A 23020-nucleotide genomic window follows, 5' to 3' on the forward strand; every position below is an offset into this window, starting at 1 on the left:
ACCTTTTGCTGCAATTACAGCTGCCAGTCTTTTAGGGTATGTCTCTACCATCTTTGCAGATCTAGAGACTGAAATCCTTGCCCATTCTTCTTTGCAAAACAGCTCCAGCTCAGTCAGATTAGATGGATAGCATTAGTGAACAGCAGTTTTCAGATCTTGTCACAGATTCTCAATTGGATTTAGATCTGGACTTTGACTGGGCCATTCTAACACATAGATATGTTTTGTTTTAAACCATTCCATTGTTGCCCTGGCTTTATGTTTAGGGTCATTGTCCTGCTGGAAGGTGAACCTCCGCCCCAGTCTCAAGTCTTTTGCAGACTCCAAGAGGTTTTCTTCCAAGTTTGCCCTGTATTTGGCTTCATACATCTTCCCATCAACTCTGACCAGCTTCCCTGTCCCTGCTGAAGAGATGCACCCCCCAGAGCATGATGCTGCCACCACCATATTTGACAGTGGGGATGGTGTGTTCGGAGTGATGCGCAGTGTTAGTTTTTCGCCACACATAGCGTTTTGCATTTTGGCCAAAAAGTTCCATTTTGGTCTCATCTGACCAGAGCACCTTCTTTCACATGGTTGCTGTGTCCCCCACATGGCTTGTGGCAAACTGCAAACAGAACTTCTTATGCTTTTCTGTTAACAATGCCTTTCTTGCCACTCTTCCATAAAGGTCAACTTTGTACAATGCATGACTAATAGTTGTCCTATGGACAGAGTCTCCCACCTGAGCTGTAGATCTCTGCAGCTCGTCCAGAGTCACCATGGGCCTCTTGACTGCATTTCTGATCAGCGCTCTCCTTGTTCGGCCTGTGAGTTTAGGTGGATGGCCTTGTCTTGGTAGGTTTACAGTTGTGCCATACTCCTTCCATTTCTGAATGATCGCTTGAACAGTGCTCCGTGGGTTGTTCAAGGCTTTGGAAATCTTTTCGTAGCCTAAGCCTGCTTTAAATTTCTCAATAACTTGATCCCTGACCTGTCTTGGACCTGTCTTGTGTGTTCTTTGGACTTCATGGTGTTGTTGCTCCCAATATTCTCTTAGACAACCTCTGAAGCCGTCACAGAGCAGCTGTATTTGTACTGACATTAGATTACACACAGGTGCACTCTATTTAGTCATTAGCACTCATCAGGCAATGTCTATAGGCAACTGACTGCACTCAGATCAAAGTGGGCTGAATAATTTTGCACACCCCACTTTGCAGTTATTGATTTGTAAAAAATGTTTGGAATCATGTATGATTTTCGATCCACTTCTCACATGTACACCACTTTGTGTTGGTCTTTCATGTGGAATTCCAATAAAATTGATGCATGTTTGTGGCAATAATGTGACAAAATGTGGAAAACTTCAAGGGGGCCGAATACTTTTGCAACCCACTGTATCTAACACAGAAGTAGTACAGTAGAGTAGGACAGGTGAGAGCACAGGTAACTAGAGACTAGAGCACAGAGCAGGGCAGGCTGCCTTGCCTAGGCACAGGGCCTAGCTGCTGGCTGCAGCAGCACCAGTGACAGTCTCCCTCCCTAGTCCCTAATCACACAAACTAAACTGCCTAAAATACAATCTATCTACAATACAAAGCAATACAGGTGAATATCAAGTGTTGGAGTGTAAAAACGCTTGGTGTATTGAGCAATAAATGCACTTGCACAGACAAAAAGCACTGGAGCAAACTTTCAGTACAGTCAGTCAGTAAGTCGTAAGCAGGACGAGTGAGCCAACATGGCGGCCGCTATTTATAGAGGGGGGCTTGGCCAGGCTCCCCCTCTGTGATTGGCTGCAGTCAGAGGGCTGGGAGCTCTCTGATTCGCTTGTGAGGACTCGAGGTGATGTCTGACGTGACGCTATCCGAGCGGATGACGCTATCCGAGCTCGGATAGCTAGGATATCTCCGGATAGCTGATTGCTATCCGAGTGCGCTCAGATAGCACAGCCCGGATAGCTAATACTATTCGAGCTCGGTATTTGAGCTCGAATAGTGAAAAAAGAGCTAGGATATCCGAGTATGTCGGATATCCTAGCTCAGATGAGCATCACTACCCAAAAGTGCCCCGGATCTCTAAGGATCCTAGCAACGCCCCTGGGTATGTATAAAGCTTTTATATTTGCTCAGCTCTGGTTTCCTTTAATTAACCATTTCTGCCGCCCGTACATGAAGCTCACGTCCAGGCGGCTGCTCTGCTGCGGTGCCGCGCTTTGGCGCGCTCCCGTGCCATCCCCCGGTAGCCCTGGGATCAGTAAACGGGAACATGGTTCCCGATCACCGATCCGTGTCCCCAGCAGAAAAAGCGAAGCGCTCTTACAAGAGGCTTCAGTCTTTCTGCACGTAAAATCTTCTGCGACCCCTTTGTGCTTCCGCTTAGCGAGAAGCACAAGGAAAAAAAAAATTCAAGGTGGCCATCTTGTGGCCAAATAGTAAAACTACATCTACATATTTTTTACATTACAATTTACACATATAACAACATTAAAAATTAACTGTTTATTTCCCACACCAAAATATTACCCAAATAAAATTTTTATTGGAAAAAAAAAAATTACAATAATAAAAAAAAAAAAAAAGACATAAATAGTTACCTAAGGGTCTGAACTTTTTAAAAATGCACGTGAAGGGGGTATACTACGAACATTTTTTAAATGATAAGCTTGTAAACAGTGATGGACGCAAAACCGAAAAAAATGCACCTTTATTTCCAAATAAAATATTCAATAGATCAATAAATTGTGATAAGTAGTGATAAATTTATTATCGAATGAATAAGAGGTGAAAATTGCTCTGATGCATACGGTGAAAAATCCCCGCGGGCTGAAATGGTTAAAGGGACTCCGAGCAGTGCAGAAACTATGGGAAGATGCATATCATTTTAAAGCTCTCTTTCTCCTCTTTCCAATGATCTATAAACCGCCGCCGTGTGCCTTTTAGTTTCCGCTATTTTCGCGTTCGAAATTGCCGCGGCCGCGATTTGTCAGAAAGAGGAGAAAGAGAGCTTTAAAATGATATCCATCTTTCCATAGTTTCTGCACTGCTCGGAGTCCCTTTAAGGAATATTGTAAAAAAAGATGAAGGATTTTCTTCTATTCATTTCTTTCATTCATTATCATGTAAGCACAGGCACAAGTCATGTTATGGCCTCAGTATGTAAAGCCCTTCACAGTTGCGTAACTAAAATTCATGGGGTCCCTCTGCAAAGCTTTGATGCCCCCCCCCTCCCCCCCCCCCCCAAGGTTCACACTCTTTCCTTGCGTCCCCTTGATGCTCTTCATGGCCATGGGAGCCTATTCCACAAGGGTCATAAAACAAGAGTGGCCATCATGATCTTCACACCCAAAACAAGTGTAGCCACAAAACACCTGATCGGAAGTATAATCACCAGTATCGGAGGAAGGTAAGGTTAGTAGTCGCCCCCCCCCCCACACACACACAGCTCTGGGCTACCCCAGCTGCTGCTGTCTTTAGTTACGCCTCCTGCTTCACCTGTGTGTTCTTTTCCACTTTTTTGCACTTTGTTCTTTCACATTTCAATGAATGTGGGGTCACGGGGTCATTCACTGACTTTGCTACATACTTTTTTTTTTGTTATTGGCCCTTGTGAATATAAACCAATATTCTTACCAGTTGGCTGAAATAGTTGGTATGCACCTGTTTTGGGGAACATCTGCTGAAGAACTCAATATTTATATTGCCTGTCCCACTAGGGCAAATCCTTATAGCAAAAAAAAAAATAATCCAGACAACACACCACATCCATGGCAACCCACCATCAAAGATTGTCTGCTGAAACAGTGGCAATAGGTCGCCAACCATTAGGCATTTCTGGGTTTACTGAAGATATTGCTCTACAAATACAGGTAGGAGGACATCTTATCTGCACTACTCCGATGGCTAAAGTATCAAAGTATGGCCCGCATACATTAAATAAAGGCGTCTGGAAATGTGGGCGCCTACTGAACCTGTAAGTAGAATATTGGCTTTGTAATGCCAATATTTTTCTTTGTTAGTTTTAAAACGATAGTTTAAAAATGTTCTCTTATACCGAAGTTTTACTAAGTTGAGTAACTATTTTACTAGTAGGGATAGTTACTTCAGGGCTAAGAGTGCGCGGGGTAGGGCTCCCTCTTCTCATCATGCGGAAAGATAGCGCGTCACTCTTATGTGCGTAGTTGTCAGAGTAGCGCAGTTTAAACATTGTTATATGGGCATGTGGCTTACTTATAACATTATTTATCGTTTTAAATGAAAACAGTAAATAGCATTTTTTTATTCCGAAAATGTTGGTGTTTATGACAGTGTTCTAGGTATAATTTCAAAATCTATTTATTTGGTGAGAATATTATTTCTTGTTTTTAAATTTTTACTACAGTGAAAAGTTAGTTTATGATATATTAACAACGATATTACTCGTCTTCAGCTATTAAAAACTAAATTATTTGTCCTCATTTAGTGGGCTCCGCCCCCCCCCCCCCCCCCCCCCCCCCCCAGATTTGGAAAGATCACAGCACCCAAAAATTGACTCTGCTTCATTTTATGAAATGCTGCAGCTCAACACAATAGCATACTGGCTGGCTGTGAGTCTGTGACAAACTCACTGCTCACCCTCAGCCACTCCATTCCTCCTCAGTCAGGACAACAGTGCCACCTCCTTCCTTCTGCTGTGCAAGTCAAATGAAACACTGCTGCTCTCCTGCCTCCCCCCTCCTCACTCACTGTCAGACTTCTCACACAGCACAACAAGCTGCTTTTCCCCAATGCTGCTCTCCTGCCTCCCCCTCCTCACTCACTGTCAGACTCCCCACACAGCACAACAAGCTGCTTTCCCCCCATGATGACCTCTTCACCTCGCTCCCCCTCTCGCTTCTCCTCATACTCTGACTGCATACTGTAATTGTAAACACACAGTACCAACATGCTGCCCCTGTAATCTCTGCACCTGGTGCAAGTGTTTCACATTGCTTCATGAGAGAACCGGCCCTGGTTTTGGCACATACAAGATAAGCAACATGGCGTGCTCCACATTGGATTCCCAGTTTCATAAGAATGGACCACTTATAACATACAGAACTGGTCACATGACCCCAATCATACTCACATGTGGCATTAGTGACTGTGGCAATGTCACTGCTGCAGCTCCCACTGACTGTCTGTATGGTGACGGTATATTCTGTGCCCGGGAATAATCCTGTGAAATTCGCTTGTTTATTGCTGGTCCGTTTTGTGCTATTTTTTTCATCTGTTATAGTGACGATATAATAACCCACATCTCCGCTTGTCATCCAGCTCACCATCAGAGAATCCACAGACCCAAAGCTGTTTGCTGCGATGCTGGAAGGTGTTTCAGGAACTGGGGGAGGGGGAACAGATATGTTCAAATTAATATTGTTACAGAAGCCAATCACATATATCAGTATTGTGTTATCCTGGATCTTACAGTGAACACATGCAGTTTTCCTCCAAAGATATAAAGGGTAACTTTTATGGCTGTAAAAATCCTTCCAGGGAATCCATATACAGGATAGTCACTAATTGTAACTCAGGCAGCCAATCATAATAGCAGCTGACAGGAAGTGGAAAATGGGATATACACTTAAAATGACACTGAAGTAAAGAAAAATGGATGATATAATGAAATGTATGTGTGGTACGGATAATTCATAGAACATTAGTAGCAAAGAAATGAGTCTCGTATTTTTATTTTCAGTTATATAGCCTTTTTTTTATAGCATTGCATCATATTATCATATTTGCAGTTTGCTCTGCTTTAGGGCTCGTTTCCACTAGATGCGTTGCTATGCGGAAACTGCTCCGCATCGCAACGCAAGGAAACTGCAACCAATTCATGTCAATAGTCAATCGTTTCCATTGATGCAAATTTACCTACGCGATCTGGTACGCTGCGACGTGGGGGAAATTATGGATAGCGTGCTGCAGTTTCCCGCAGCAAGCATCCGAGTCCCCATAGCTGCCGACGAGAATCCGCATGAAACTGCATCCGGTTGTACGGATGGCAACAGGAAGTACCTGCGGGGGGGGGGGGGGGGGAGGAGGGGGATGCGAGGCGATGTGGCGATCGTCTTGCACCCTTTACGCTAGTGGAAACAGACCCTTATACTATATAAGGGCCTGTTTCCACTAGCGTAAAAGGTTGCAAGACAATCGCCACATCGCCTCGCATCCCCTCACAGGTAGAATAATTTTGAACACAACTGTAGTCTAAAATACAGAGTGTGGTTTGCAGAGCTAATGACCCTTTCAGCTTGCATGCAGTAATCACCTTATCTGATGCTGTCTGTCACTGTTCTGTGATGTACAAGTGCTCAGAAAGCAGGACCAACTTGGTTGTGAAGCTCAGAGAAGCTCTTTTACATAGATAACAAGTGAAGGTTCTTAACTCTTCCTGTACTGGAAACAATATATGACTTGTTTCTAAGCTAATAATGTTCTATTTCTTAGCTATACTACATATACAATACATCAGGCTTGATTCACAAAAGGGTGCTAACTTAGTTAGCACGCCTAAAAGCCCCTTAGCATGCATAAAGCCCTTTAGGACGCTCAAAGTTTAGCGCTGCGCGGTGCGTGCGAAACGGCGCACCGAGTGTAACCAAAATCGCATCGGGTGCGCCCGAAACGTTGCATGGTAAGACATTTTGGGCGCACCCGGTGCGACATTCTAGGTTTCCCACTCACTGCACAGCGCTAAACTTTGCGCGCTCAATACAAGGTGTGGGCGTGCTAACTGCTTAGCACCCTAGTTAGCACGACCAAAGCTTTTAGGCGTGCTAACTGAGTTAGCACCCTTTTATGAATTGAGCCCATTATATCATACATTTTTTTTTAGCTTCAGTGTCACGTTAAAGGAAATCAGAGATCAACGTTTATTCAGGATCGATACTACCCGGGGCTTCCTCCCACCCCATAAACATGTGCAAAGTCCCTCACTGTCCTCCCGCGGTCTGCCGTTCAGCCGCAATCAGCCCCAGTAAGGCCCCGTTCACACTTGCGTTTTGGCAAGTAAACGGACCGGATCCTGATCGGATCAGGACCTGATCCTGATCAGAACCGTACGGTTCCGATCCGGATCCGATCCGGACCATTTGTATCTGGCATGCATCAGGCTGCCATCCGGATCCGTGGGCAAAAAATAGTGAAATTTAAATAAAAAAATGTTGGGGTCAGCAGAAGGTGCACCTAGTGCACCTGTAGAATCAGGTTCCTCCGCTGTAGGCCTCACCTCCACCTCCGACATTCTGCCAAACAGCTCCAGCACGTGTGTCACTGCTGCTCCACTCCAGACATGCTTGGCCCATGTGTCCCCATCCGAAATGGCCGCTTGGATACGCATAGGAAGTGGGGTAGAACGTCAGATTTTTGTAGGCAGTGTGTTCTGTGCCTTCCGTTTCCCATTGGTTTATGTGTTCCGGATGGTGCTGTCAGGCCCTGGTCCGGCTCCAGTCCGGGTGCGTGGGCCGGAGATCCGGACCCAAAAAATAGCGAATGTTGGAAAAGTGTCCGGAGTCCGGATCAGGTCCGGCTTCGTACTGTACGGAACGGACACGTGTGAACGTCCGCATAGACTTTGCATTGCTATGCGGAACGTACGTTCCGTTTGTACAGTATACGGTCCGGATCAGATCAGGAAAATCCGGACAGGGAACGCTAATGTGAACCGGGCCTTAGCGGTTCAGTGACGTCAGTCCATGCCTACTGCGCATACGCAGAAGACCCAGACTGGCTGCGACTGAGCAAGCTTTCGGCTTTGCATCCTTCGTCAGGCTTAAATCCTGTTTGCTTGCAGGCTGATGAGTGATGACCATCAGCCTGCAAGCAAACAGGTTTTAAGCCTGACGAAGGCCACAAAGCCGAAAGCTCGCTTATTCTTATTCTTTTTAGTTAGCCAATAAATGGTATCATCCTGATTTAAAACTTCTTGCAAAAATAATCATAGTCTTTAATTGGCTTCCATGTGTTAGGATAGTTTTTTTTTTTGGGGGGGGGGGGGATGTATTAGATTATGGAAAATATATTTATAGGCATCCCCTATGAAAGAAAAATCCAGTAGATATTTGGAGTTTTGTTTCTACTATTCTTCTCTATTACACAACTCCACTAAAAACTACAATATGCATACAAATGCTGGAAGGTCTTGGTAATTGAGTGGTAAATTATGTGCTAACGTGCCCCTATTTTTTATAATAATTCCAATTTTCAGTAAAATATTGCAAAATACCACACATTTTATGACCTAATTTACCGCATTCAGTAAATTATGACTAAAATCTACCAGAATAGCAAACTGCTTTTACTGCATGTGGTAAAATACAGTCGATGCAGTAAAACAAACGCTAAGGTTACTTTCACAGTGCGACGTTAAAGACGCAGAATAACTCACTGCAATGTAAATCAATGCCCTGTTCACAGTGCACACGGTGCGTTGGTGTCTGACGCTGCACGTTAAGTGAAAGTGCTGCATGCTGTGCGTTATACACGTTATTAGCTGCGTTGGACTGTTTGCACATGCTCAGTAATGACTTGGAAGCATACTTTTCATTGCCTGTATTTTTTTACTGTATCTGCTGTATGCATTGGTAAAGCTGTATTGCGACTTTTTGGGTGCGTTGCGACTTTAACGTCACATCAAACCGCACCGTCCCACTGTGCATTTGACCTAAACTTACCAGAATTGAGGCCTTTATGTTATTGTTACCTAGAATGATGGTTAAAGTCTAGTTGCACTTGCATTCTCAGGTTGTTGCAAAACTTAAGGCCAGCCCTGAATATGTATAAACAATGTGGAAGGCATACAGAAGAAAGCAATGTAAAAATAGCATGCAGCAGGCTCACCTGTGCAGACACTCAGTGTTACAGGGCTGGACTCAGCGGTGGTATCCGCAGCTCTCGTGTAGACACTGAACTGATAAGTCCTCCCCGGGGTCAGTCTGCTTATCGTGGCAGATTCGGTGGTCACTATTGTGTCATCAATATGTTCCGATGTCACTGGGCTGATTGTCTTGACTCTATAAGTGTAGGTGGCCTGATATTCATCTGGTTTACCCCAGCTTAGAGGCACGGAGCTCACTGTCACCTGGCTGCTGGTTAATGATGTCACCGGCATCGGCTCTGTGAATAAGAGAGAAAACAATTCTTACATTGGATGAAAAGTTATCAGAGGTGATCATGCTCATCAGGTGAAGTGTCCGGGTACCTGCTATGGCCAAGGATAGATGTACAGGACATCTTAGAAATCTATAACATGGCAGCTTAAACCAATAGAAATTATATCCCCAAGCCACACCCCAAGGGAAAGCATAACATGAGTGGTACAGACAAACCGATAGAGTGGACAGCTGCAGGTGGCACAGGCACGGTTCCCATTCACCGCAAACTGCTAGCGGTTTTTAAAAACCGCTAGCCTAAGTTAGCCTATGGCAGTGTTCTCACTGCTGCAATCACAGGCGTTTTGTGGTTAGCGTTAACCGCAAACGCGTTACATGCAGCATTTTGGCGGCGATTCCTGAGCGATCGCGATTAGCATGTATAGAACCGCTAATCGCGATTGCTCCCAAAACGCTTCAGTGTTCAGTGATTTGGGAAAAATTGCTCCCGCAAAACGCTAGCAGTAATCGCTAGTGTTTTGCGATTTTAGATTTTTAGATGGAACGGAACCTAACAGTGGTGCCCTAGGACTCCTCAGGGTTGAGGACACCATGCGCTCATGATCCATCACCCCATCGGGAAGCCAGCCAGTCCTGTCTCTTTCCTTTGTCTTACTATGCTCCTAGCAAGGGTGTAACTACAAGGGAGCAGCCCCGGCGGCTGTAAGGTGACCCCAATTATTACTCCACTCCCTCTGATATAGGGCCCCAAACCTCAGATCAGGTGTTTTTGTGGCTACACTTGTTATGAGTGTGAAAATCACGAGATAAACGCCCAGGCTGTGAGGGTCACCAGCAGGAGCATAACACTAGACCCTGCAAGGGATGCAGCCGCAGGGGGCCCAGAAGCCACTGGGCCCCCAGTTCTGAGAGACTCGTAGGTAATCAGAGGCACCAGCAGGATAAAAACAATCACAGAAAGTTTTAAAATATGCTGGGAGGCAGTGGTGGACTTCCCTCCATAAGCAAACTAGACAACTGTCTGACATAAATAAATAAATACTTTATTGGTACCCCAATCGATGCAACGCGTTTCACAGGACAAGGCCTTCTTCATCAGGCAATAGGTGAGGGACAAACTGTAAACAAAGGCACAGAATATATTGCTGTTGTGAGCCACATAATTTGCAAAGAAGATTTTTTTGCAACTACTTTTTGCAACTACTTGCAACTATTTGCACTTTGTACGAGATATGTGTTTTTTTAAGATAAATGTATATATAAAAAAGTCTTCTTTGCAAATTATGTGGCTCACTACAGCAATATATTCTGTGCCTTTGTTTAGTTTGCCCCCTACCTATTGCCTGATGAAGCGGGCCTTGTCCTGCGAAACGCGTTGCATCGATTGGAGTACCAGTAAAGTATTTATTTATGTCAGACAGTTGTCTAGTCTGCTTTTGGAGGTAAGTCCACCACTGCCTCCCAGCATATTTTAAAAGTTTTAGTGATTGTTTTTATACTGCTGGCGCCTTTGTTTACCTACGAGTTTTTAGTGTCCCCCCTTGGTGGAAGGGGGACCCACCCTTATCTTTCTTCCTTTCTACAGAGAGCGACATCTTAACCCTGAGTGAGGACAGGTCTAATCTCCTCACCTGCATTTACAGTGGTTGCCTGAGCGGTAACCCTTGTTTGTGAGTATAATATTCTCACATTACATTGTACCAACTTACCCCCTGCATACTATACTATATTGGGCTCTCGGTGTCTCATTCTTATCTGTTCTGAGAGACTGACAACTAAGGGCAAGGAGAGAAAAAACGTTCTGCTCTTTGCACAGTTGTTCTAATGACTGCATCTGCTCAGCCACTGATAAGGAATCATACAAAGTTTTGCAGACAAATATTTGTAGACAGTCCCTATTCAGTGTCCAGTAGGCTTTTGTGTACAGCCTGTTCTACCCCCAGCCTTTCTACCCCTCTCCAAGTGTTGTGTTCTGTAGTAATGCTTGAGGAGTCTAGGCACAGAGAGAACGAGGGAGGGGGGCCCATCCAAAGTTTCGCAGGGGGGCCCTGTGATTTCTAATTACGCCCCTGGTCACCAGGTGTAGGCAAGAGAAAATGTGTGAACATTGGGGGGAGGGCATCAACATTTTTCTGGGGCCCCCATGTTACACCACTGGCTCCTAGTTACTAATTGTTTGTTTTATACATGATCTAATTACATAGCTCCCAACTGTTTCTCTTTTGGAGGGACAGTCCCTCTTTGGGAGCCCTGTTCCTCTTTCCTCCTCATTTGTCCCTCTTTCAGGACTTTGTCCCCCTTTCTATATAAATATATATATTTCTCTACAAAAAATGTGTTCGATTGACTCTAAACTTTATTCCCATCCTTTAAATTGATGTATTACTAATTGTAAAATGTTAATATGAAGGAAAATGAACCAGGATAGACAGGACCAGTGTGGTGTGAATTAGAAAACAACATATTTATCTTATGAAATCTTGACGGTATGCGTGACTAAGGGTGTGTCGGGGCGTGGTCAGGGGTGTGGCTTAAGTGTCCCTCTCTCTCATCTCAAAACGTTGGGAGGTATGTAATTAGCCTCTCAGCCAAGAGATATCCCAATTCAATATGGTCATGATTTCTGTGGGATGCAGGCTCTCCCCATTGCTTTTCTCTACACTCATCACGGTGATATTTTTGTCTATATACTATTTGGTGGTTTTTGACAGATTTTCTTTATTTGTTTTATTTTTTTTCTCTCTACACCAAGCACATGTATTTGTTTTGCTTGCAGTTGCATGTACATTTTTTGGGCTGAACACTTTTTGCACTACAATTGTAAGGTTGTTTGGGTATCAGTTTTACATGCACCTGCACTTTTTGAGATGGTTGTCAAAAGCCATTAATTTACTTAAAGACACAGAGCATTTTTTTTATAGAAGCGTCTATTTCATTTTTTTGCTGCTATTTTTTAGCTATTTTGCACATAGTCCGCTAGCACTGATTAACATTGCTAGTTGGCACATTCACACATTGTTTCATACTTTTTTTGCCATTTGGTATTTTGGCATTGCTAGACCATGCACCTGCACATTTCTTTACACGTTGCACTTTTGCTCACTAGCACTCACCAGCTTCTGTATTCACTGTTGAGTCCTTCAAACATACTCTCAAAACCAGAGGCATTGCTAGGGTTTTTAGCGCCAATGGACAAAGACAGTTTTGAAGCCCCTGGGAACACCTGTGGCACATCATGAAAAAAAATGGGCGTGCCCATGCAACAGAATGTGGGTGTGGTCCTGTCCTGGGTGGAGCCAAATGTACATGAAATTAGCAGTGCTGTAAGTGGACCTGCCCAGCAAAATGTACTTGACCTTCGATAGTCACTTCCAGTCTTAGATTATTAAAGCAACCTTAGCAGACACCTGTACACATACTAATTTCTGAACCGAAACTGCTCTGAACAGCCAGCTCTGCTTAAGAACACTCTAACGTGTGTACCAGTCATGTTACAGTGTTATTGGCCGAGGTGGCCAGTTGGAGCTGTCTCTGTTGGATCTAGGATTAATACAGGTGTCCCCTGGAGACCGCTGAGTTGGCTTTTATGATGTGGAATGCAATCTTTACGTGATCATTACTGGCTGAGTCCATCATTCCCCATCTAACCTGCGAAAGCCGTCCCATCATCTAACCTCCCCCCTCTGTACAGACAGAATGCATCACAAGGCAACAGCAGTGGAACACCACAGTGTCCCCCACAGGATCAAGTTTGATCCTAGTGGGCGACTCAAATGGCATTCATACCATGTGCCTGTACACACCTCGTGCCATTAGACAGACAAAAGATTGATCTATGAAGTAGTCTCTCTAATCCAAGTAAGGGAATGCACAATGGTTTTTAAGGGGCGGCATACCCCAAACTTGTAAAACAAACGTAACCATTTCTGCCGCTGGGAGCTTCACGTCCACAGCGGCAGCTGCTACAGCCGCAGGGACACGATAGTCATGTCCCTGCAGTTAGGGGGCTGTGCGCACGATTGTGCGTGCAGAAGCCCACGATCGCGATGTTTCCCGCCAACAGGGGGGATTGGCTGCTGGGGACAAAAGTCCCCTGAGCCAATCTGTTCTTGTCCGCTGAGAATGATCACTGTTTTTGTTCAAAAACAGTGATCTTTCTTAAATAGTACCAGCACTGTCTCCCGCTTGCTTGTTTCCACCGCTCCCACCGCCGATCATTGGATTAATGAATGGGAACAAAGTTCCCATTGATTCATCTCCCCTCTAGGCCACCGTGATCACAGGCATCAATGGATGCCTGCGTCACTTCCCTAGTTACAGTGTAACACATTACTTCCTATTAAGCGTACTTATTGTACGCTTATAGGAAGTAATGCGCAAGGACATCTTGTAGACAAATAGTAAATTACACCTACATACAATAGGGGCAAAATCAAATTTAATGTGTATGTCAAGAGGGTAAATTATTTTTAATATATAGTCAGGTGATTAGTGATGGATATAAAGCTGAAAAAATACACCTTAATTTCTAAATAAAATTTTGTCACCATACATTGTACTAGGGATATAATTTAAATGTTCCAATTACCGGGACAAATGGGCAAATAATATGTGTGACTTTTATGCACAGAAGAACTTTTATTTTAAAACTATAATGGCTGAAAACTGGGAAATGATGATTTTTTTCAATTTGTTTTCTTATTATTCCTGTTAAAATACATTTAGAATAAAATAATTCTTAGCATATTGTACCACCCAAAGAAAGCCTAATTGGTGGTGGAAAAAACAAGGTATAGATCATTTTGCTGTGATAAGCAGTGATAAAGTTATTGGGAAATGAAAGGAAGGAGCACTGAAATGTAAAAATTCCTCTCGTCCATAAGGTGAAAAGAACCCTGTTTAGTGGTTAAGGGCCCTTTCACACTGTGGCGGTGCGGTGTGGCACATTGCCGCACTGCTACCGCAGCCTAATGAAAGTCTATGGGGTAGTTCCTACTTCCCACGTTGCGGTACGCTGTGCCGGAAGTGCTTGATTTAACGCTAGCGCATACCTACGTTACTGCGGGGTTCCTGCAGCGACCAGCAGCTATCTGCGTCGGCCCGGAAGTCATATTAGTCTATGGCGAGGCAGTGTTCTTTAAACACATTGGCATTGTGACATCGCGGCATGCATGAGCGGAATCATATTTTTACAATACGCTTCCGTGCACTTCCGCATACCTGAAACAGGAAGTGACCGCAAGCGCGCATCACTTCCGGTTTGGACGGATGCCATACAGGGAGCACCGTGTATTAACGCGGTTGTTCCCTGAAGGTCTGTTTTTGGCGGTGCGATGCGATGAATAAGAAATATATCAATTTAAAAAAATGAGAATAAAGTTTAGAGGCAATTCAACACATTTTTCAGTAGAGAAATATATATATTCACATAGAAAGAGGGACAAAGTCCTGAAAGAGGGACAAATGAGGAAAGAGGGACAGAGGGACAGGGCTCCCAAAGAGGGACTGTCCCTCCAAAAGAGGGACAGTTGAGAACTATGCTATAAAATCAGTTAAAAAATAAACAAGAAGCATAATTATGACTGGTGGTGTGGCATCAAAATCTATAAAGTACAATGAATAAATATATATTTATTGGGGCTGGTCACAATACATCATAAGCCAGCACATATAACAAAGAGCAAAGTGCCTGTGCTACGATTCTGTAAGTGTATATACTTAGATGATTCCGATATCCCTGCAATATTAACTTCTCATGGTATTCATTCATATGCATGTTATCTCACCTAACCTTTGTGAGAAACATTGCTGAACTTCCTCTACTGCTAACATCTGAATGTGAGCCAGGATGGGCGGGCAATGGCTTTGGGGCATGTCCTCCAGCAACCACAAACATGAAGTGGGAGGGCAATGCCTTGGGGAATGTCAGGGGTGCATCCTCCACAAACTCTGGGTAGGAAGAACAGGTGGGCGTGGACTTGGGCCCATGTCTGGGGTGTGCCTTGCCTGTTCAGCGGTGGAATGGCGTGGCCCAATATATGCGACAGTAAGGAGAACACGATGTCAAGGAGCTGCTACTGTTGCTGCTGACGCAGCATAATGCCCAAATGCAGTGACGCAGCTGGCGCCCTTTACAGTAAATTAAAGGGGAACTGAAGAGAGAGGTATATGGAGGCTGTCATGTTTATTTCCTTTTAAGCAATACCAGTCGCCTGGCAGCCCTGCTGATCCTCTGCCTCTAATACTATTAACCATAGCCCCTGAACAAGCATTCAGCAGATCAGGTGTTTCAGTGGTTCAGACTTTAAAGTCAGATCTGACAAGACTAGCTGCATGCTTCTTTCTGGTTTTATTTAGATACGACTGCAGAGAAATAGACCAGCAGGGCTGCCAGGCAACTGGTATTGATTAAAAGGAAAGAAACATGACAGCCTCCATACAGCTCTCTCTTCAGTTCCCCTTTAAGCTACAGGCTAGTGTTTTTGTTAAAAAATGACCCTGAGCTCCCCCTAGATGCTGTGCACGGGCATAGATGTCCCACCTGCTCAGACAAGGCTATAATTTGCTATAGGTAGCATGGGAGGTTAACTGTCTCATCGCCTAATGTCTATACCCCACTACCTTCTAGACTGTAAGCTCTCAAGGGCAGGGACCTCCTCCTAATGTTTCTTATCTGCTGTAATTCATCACATGAACATGTACCAGTATTGATGGTGTCTGAAACCACTAATCAGCTGTGTATGTATTTGTATTGCTGGATGTCCTGATTGCAAAGAGTTGTTTTTTTTTTTTAGCAACCAATTTTTATTGGCAAATTTTCAATACAGAAATGTATATCTCCTATGAACAACATAAAGAAACAGGATAAGATTAAATGTGCATAATGATTCAGAAATAACAATATAGTGCAGACTCCCTTCACAGCGACGTAACATTTATTTTGTCTCAGCAGAATACATTATGTAGTATCATATTGCACAATGTGAAGCTTACACTTCAGTTACACAAGAGTGCAGACTTACTTGTGAATCCATGTATGCTGACAGGGGTGCTCAGATACCCCCGGACTCCCACTGTGACCACAACAATGCTGTAATTGGTCCCAGATATCAGGTTTGGAAGGACAGCAGGTGAACCAAGTGATAAAGTCGATGAATTCCCGTATGTTATACTGTAGTTCTTTGAGACACCAGACATACTATCTGGATCCCCCCAAGAGATGGTCATGTTGTGTGTATTGATTGTAACAAACGCCAGAGAACTCGGTGGGGTTGGATCTGTCAATAGAATTCAAACATTTATTATTATTGTTATTATTATTATTATTATTATTATTATACATGTGTTCTTGATAAGAAGATAAGCACTTCTTCACTTTAAACCACCCTTAGGTCAACTCTTATTATTAAGTTCTTCCTGTTGTAGGACTAAAGGAGGAGGGCTAGACATTGTACCCATAGCAGGACCAAAGGACGAAGGCTGGTTATGGTACCCATAGCAGGACCAAAGGACGGAGGCTGGTTATGGTACCCATAGCAGGACCAAAGGACGAAGGCTGGTTACGCTGTCTGTTGCAGGACAAAAAGAGAAGGGCTGGTAGTGGTACCCTCAGCAGGACCCTATAAGGAGGGCTGGCCTTGCTACCTGTTGTTGGACGATAGGAGGAGGGCTGGCTATATTACCCATAGCAAGGCCTCATGATGTAGGCTGTACATGCTGCCAGTTGTAGGACCATTTGAGGAGGGCTGGCCACTGTACCCATTGTAGGACTCTAGGAGCTAGGCTGGCCATGCTGCCTGTTGTAGGACCATAGGATGGGGGCTGGGTATGGTACCCATAGCAGGACTCCAAAAGGAGGCTGTGCTGCCTGTTGTAGGATCACAGGAAGAGGGCTGGTCATTGTACCCATTACAGGATTCCAGGAGGTAGGCTTGCCATGCTGCCTGTTGTAGAACCATAGGAGGAGGGCTGGTCATGGTTCCCAAAGCAGGACCCCAGAAGGAGCGCTGTCTGTGCTATTACAGCACAAACAGGAGGGCTGGTCATGTGGGTACATTCATCACCATAATGGGCAATTTCAGTGCAAGCTGAAGCCGAAATACTGCTCACCCTGTGCCTGCACAAACTCCTGCCCAACAGTAATTACTATTCCCCCTTTAAGTTGTAGCAACTAGGGGGAGACACGTCATTTGGGCAATTGCTGGTGACCAAATTACTTTTTCTTTTAGCTAATTTGTGCAGTGCCTGGCTGAAACTTCAGCCGCCCAAAGTAGTTACACAGCACTGTTGCCGAAATTAGTTACTTTGTGGTCATGCTGCTTGTAGCAGGAATCAAGAAAGCGGGCAGCAGCAACTTAAATGTAAACATTGCACATTTTCCCTTACATGTTGTGTATAAAAATGTCACCAATCTGTACAGGCCTGCTTGGTGGTTTGCCTGGTAACATATTCCTGTTCCCTTTGCTGCAGTTTACCATTCAGCCTCAGACCCTAAGGGAATTCTGAAGGCAGTCAGCACTGAAGGCAAAGTAACCTTTTGGATTGGTTGGTGAGTCCACAAACACTTTCGATTGTATGTACATTCAATACAATCTGTGATCTCATATAGAGATGGGGTTGCTGTCACCGATTTGCATTAGCCTGCAAATACACATATCCAACTCTAGCTAATCCTGTAGGAAAAAGGGTAAATTCAACAACTTTTCAAGAGATAGCAAAAAAAATAATATCAATAAAAATGGTTATGGTAACATTCTCTTCAGAAAAGTGGGACTCTTTGCAGAGCTGTTTGGAACAAACACGTAGACAAAAGATTTTTAATTGTTTACTTTATAGGAAAAATAATGATAATATGAATACAGGCAATTAAGATTTATTGATGATTTATTGATGATGATTTATTGATTGATATAGTAAAATTATGGGAATAAAAGTTAAAAAACCTGGATGATCTGAGCAGTTTTTAGAATTACCATGTCCTTTGGGATTGTAAATCCAAACAGAAGTTAGAAAGTTCTGTGAATAATCAATCTATCAATAAAAAGTTCAAATCCTTGATGTTATGAATAAGCTAGAAGGGACCCCTGTCAGCCTTTGTCTCCACATATTTAACCTTCTAGTTGCTAGGGGTGGATCTTGTAAGGAGAGCTGATCCCCCACTTCTAGCATTCTGACCTCAGGCTGAGACCAGCCCAGAGAGTTTTGGAATTTTCTGATTAAGCCACAACTCGGTATCCTATTTAATAAAACCTAACTATCCCTGCGCCATCCTCCTGTCCGTGCATCTGTGTTTATGTGCTACTGCGCATTTGTAGCTGACAGGAGGAGGACGGGGACAGAGGAGCAGGCGGCCATTGGGGAGCACGTCCGTGCAGCGTGCGTGGCTTGTGAGGAAAGAGCGTAGTGTCCATTTTTAAATGGGCCTTAGGCCTAGTATGGTATAAAACCCAACATTTTAGGCTCTGTCATAATGCGCTGAACCCGTAGGTAGCAATCGTGCTTGTTTTAGCAGCTTTCCCTGTCCAGAGGATTGATATCTCAGGCCGCGGATCAGCTAGGAGAATCATTCACCTCTTGAAAGCTATATTGCCCTTGGCGTATTATTTACTGTGAACTGCAAATGGCAGCCTATGATGTTAATAGATGTTCAAATTATGACACCATGTGAAATTATATATACCAAAGTTGAATTAGGGGACAATGGTTCTGTGCTTCTAGAGGACAAGCCTGGCAAATGCCTTTTTAAATGTCTGGCATTTTTGGTTTTATGATGGGTCTGCTTTCCTGACTTGCTATTAGTGTCTCTATGAAGTAGGAACAAGGAATGTGAGGGGGATCTTCTTCTCCAGGGAAGAATAAACAATTGCTTCCTATGGAAAGAAGGTCTGGACTGACAGAATATTTCTTGGTTTTACGTCAATTAAAAAAAAAACCTCACCTCGAGCTAGGACATTTAAACACTTGCAGATTTAATGGGGAGGTGGTGGAAGGGGTGTGGCAAGCAAAACAGCAAATTCAAAATGAACTACCGCACACTCATGCTAATCCTCATGCGAATCCATTCATAAAAATCATGCAGCAATCAATGCAGCATGATTCAATTCAATTCGATTCAATTTTGTAATGATCGGTGTTGGTAAGCAGAGACAATCTGATTATTACTGATCTGCAGTATCACCAATAATGCAGATGTCACCTGATTATTGAAAAACAAAAGTTTGCTTTCCTAAAACAGAAAGAATTTGCGATAATTCAGGTTAGAGTGAGCTTGAGATGTCTCCCAGGCACCACTGCTGAATATATGCAAATTAACCATTGTACCCTTAGAAGCTAAACACACCTCCAGAACCGCTGGAATGCAATGATGTGTCAGCTTGTTAATATGTACAGAGCCATAATAATCCAGCATGCAATAGACCTGATTATTGATGATCTGCAGAATCACCAATAATGCAAGTGCAACTAACCTCTGGATACTGTAGCAGAAAGAATAACAATCAACATGTACAATATACAAGACTGTGGAAATATCCACCACACGGTGATTCCTCAGAGGTGTGGTTACCTCTGAATGGGAACCCCGTATGTGAGATCCTCGGCCCAAGTGAAGATTGGGATCTCAGCACCTGGCAGTAATCGTCTGCTAGGGCAGGTGTCTCGGAGAGGCAAGCCTCAGAGATATCCCACCAGTGGGAGACGTTCCACTGGGGAAAAGAGAAAGGTCAGACAGGCAGAGGTTCGGCAACAGAGAGACGGTAGCAGTACAAGAACAGAAGGCTGATTCAGAGTCCGTTAAACAGGCAGGTTCGGCAACTAAGAATCAGATAGGCAAAGGTACAAAATCGAGAAGAGGAGAGAGTAGTCAGGGATAGCCAAAGTCAAGACACAGATAAATATGCAATACGATCCTAAACTGAGGTGTGATGTCCTTGATATCAACACCAGGGAACTGAGCTAAGGTCTGAGCGTTTACACCTAAGTATTCACGACAGCAGACAGTGAGCAAATGACATCTGTGGGCTTATATGCTGAAGCCCAGTTCCACCAGCCCGCCCAGGGGGCTGGAGCCGAAGTCAGCATGTGATTGGCTGGCTAAGGTCAGCTGATCGCCGGATCAGCTGACCTGTCTTCTCAGGGAATAAATATCCTGCTGCCTCGCGCGCGTCCGCATGACCCTCCGCCTCTAAATCTCTGAGAGGCCAGGTCCCCGGTCAGCGCACGCCTGCACACGGAAGTCCGCCGGCTGAGTAGCGGGACCCGCCGCCATCCTATCAGCCGCGGCGGTGACTGCTCTGCTCTTTGCCGGTGGCTCCGTGTGGGTTTCGGAAACCGCCGGCTCCGCTATTGTTCACAAAATTGAATCGAATCATGAATCGGGCATGTCAGATTGAATCAAATCAATGAATCGAATCAAATTGAATCGAATCTGACAAAGAATCATATGGTGTAGATGGGACTGATTCTGGCTGATTCTCCCAGCAGCTTATGACTCTTTGCACAAACGACTCCCTGCACAGGCTGTCTGGTTGCCTAGCAACAATGTAAACACATATTGAGGAGCTCAGCATAGCTCAGCTGTTATAGCTATAATGGCGATTCCTGCCAGCAGTGGATTATACCACTGAAAACTAGGTAGGCAGAAGTTATGGTTGCGAAATGAAAGTTAAAAAAAACACCCCTAACAAATGGATTAGCCCCCCAATCCATCATCCGTCACTATTTACATTACTGTAACGATTGGGTGCTGCAGCTCAGACGTCTGATTATTTGTGATCTGCAGAATCACCAATAATACAGACGCTATACCTGATTATGTGATGATCTGCAGTATCACCAATAATACAAGTATAGCTAGCAGAGAGTAAGGTGTGGTGTTTGGTGCAACAGTATAGACTTCTCCAGAGGAGCTGGAGGGTCTACCAACACAAGTAATAAAAGGCCTTTACCAGAGGAGTTGGCAAAGCACTTAACAATGAAAGAATAAGAAGTTTGGCTAAACCTTACCAGAGGAGCTGGTAAGGTACTGACAGCACAAATGACTGAATAGTTTAACTAGACCTTGCCAGAGGAGCTGGCAAGATACTATCAGTCACTGGAGCTATATAAGTAATTCTGAACCTCACCAGAGGGGCTGGTAGGTTCTAATAACTAGAGAACCTCACCAGTGGCTAGGGCCCACTGGTGAGTAGAGTAGTCAGACAGGCAAGGTTCGATAACAGGCAGGCAGAGATAGTACAAAATCGGCAGGCAAGAGTGTAGTTAATATCAGGCAGAGGTTCAGCAACTTAAGTCAGAAAGGCAGAGGTACAGAATCGTTTAGCAATAGCAAGGTCAGAGAGTCGCCAGAATCATACACAGGTTATCAGTAAACAATGTACCGTATATTCCGGCGTATAAGACGACTGGGTGTATAAGACGACCCCCCCAACTTTTCCAGTTAAAATATAGAGTTTGGGATATACTCGCCGTATAAGACTACCCCTCTTCTAACGCACACCAAATTAAAATAAAAAAATCATGTACTGGTGCTGTGTATGAACAGATACTGCTGCTGTACTGTATGTGTTACCCAGTATATAACAGTATATAGTCAATTGACTTGTTGCATTGGTCAACTCTCCTTAAAGGGATACTGTAGGGGGGGGGGGGGGGGTCGGTGAAAATGAGCTGAACTTACCCGGGGCTTCTAATGGTCCCCCGCAGACATCCTGTGTTGGCGCAGCCACTCACCGATGCTCCGGCCCCGCCTCCAGTTCACTTCTGGAATTTCTGACTTTAAAGTCAGAAAACCACTGCGCCTGCACGCCCAGGTCCTCGCTCCCGCTGATGTCACCAGGAGTGTACTGCGCAGACACAGACCATACTGGGCCTGCGCTGTGCGCTCTTGATGACATCAGCGGGATCGAGGACACGGCAACGCAGGCGCAGTGGTTTTCAGACTTTAAAGTCTGAAATTCCAGAAGTGAACCGGAGGCGGGGCCGGAGCATCGGTGAGTGGCTGCGCCAACACAGGATGTCTGCGGGGGACCGTTAGAAGCCCCGGGTAAGTTCAACTCATTTTCCCCTGACCCCCCTACAGTATCCCTTTAAGTAGACTGGTCTGCTCTCCTTGTCTACCTGTTTATCAGAGCGGTATGGAAGAATAGATTGCACTCCCTCAGCAGGCAGATCTGAGAGGCGGTAATGGGATAGGGCGTATCACTCGGCATCAATGACACCCAACTTTTCAGAAGATTTTCAAGGGTTAAAAAGTAGTATTATACTAAGGAATATACAGTAATAATAACTAACTATAGATAGATGTGTATCGCAAACACTGCATATACATCTATCATCAACAGGAACCTCACTAGGTCTGAGCGCTAACACGAGTGTATTCACAACAGCAGACGAGTTGCCAATGATCTGTGAAGGCTTAAAGGACTTACGAGGCCAACATATAAAAAAAAAAGTTGAAAAAGTTAAGTACCTGCGTCTCTTTAAAAGACACGGAGGACGCCATCCGCGCCCTCCGTGTCGTTCCGCCGGGTCCCCGCCACTCAATAGCCCCCCCGGCCGGTCACGACCGCAGGGCCCGGGTCGGGCTCTTCTGCCTCTCCCAACATGGCTGCCGGAGCTGGCCAGAGTGCGGCTGTGCAGCTCTAGGGCCAACCCCCCGATCCACGCTACTGTAGCGTGGATCGGGGGGTTGGCCCTAGAGCTGCGCAGCCGCACTCGCGGCTGTTCGGACTGCGCAGCCGCGGCCAGCTCCGGCGGCCATGTTAGCAGAGGCAGGAGAGCCCGACCCGGGCCCTGCGGTCGTGACCGGCCGGGGGGGCTATTGAGTGGCGGGGACCCGGCGGAACGACACGGAGGGCGCAGATGGCGTCCTCCGTGTCTTTTAAAGAGACGCAGGTACTTAACTTTTTT

The 23020-nt window shown here is 44.8% G+C and overlaps 1 protein-coding gene across 1 annotated transcript in view; it reads right to left on the bottom strand.

The window, feature by feature from the left end:
* The window catches only part of LOC137537962 (receptor-type tyrosine-protein phosphatase beta-like), a 557484-nt gene that overhangs the window by 89126 nt on the left and 445338 nt on the right, over positions 1-23020 (bottom strand). Inside the window, exons 25-27 of the mRNA XM_068259886.1 lie at positions 16135-16389; positions 8841-9116; positions 5089-5340 (exon numbers count right to left, since the gene is read on the bottom strand). Coding sequence (XP_068115987.1) covers positions 5089-5340; positions 8841-9116; positions 16135-16389 — 783 coding nt within the window. The remainder of the gene's footprint in view (positions 1-5088; positions 5341-8840; positions 9117-16134; positions 16390-23020) is intronic.

The sequence above is a fragment of the Hyperolius riggenbachi genome, chromosome 11 (assembly GCF_040937935.1).
Source record: "Hyperolius riggenbachi isolate aHypRig1 chromosome 11, aHypRig1.pri, whole genome shotgun sequence".
Lineage (NCBI taxonomy): Eukaryota > Metazoa > Chordata > Amphibia > Anura > Hyperoliidae > Hyperolius > Hyperolius riggenbachi.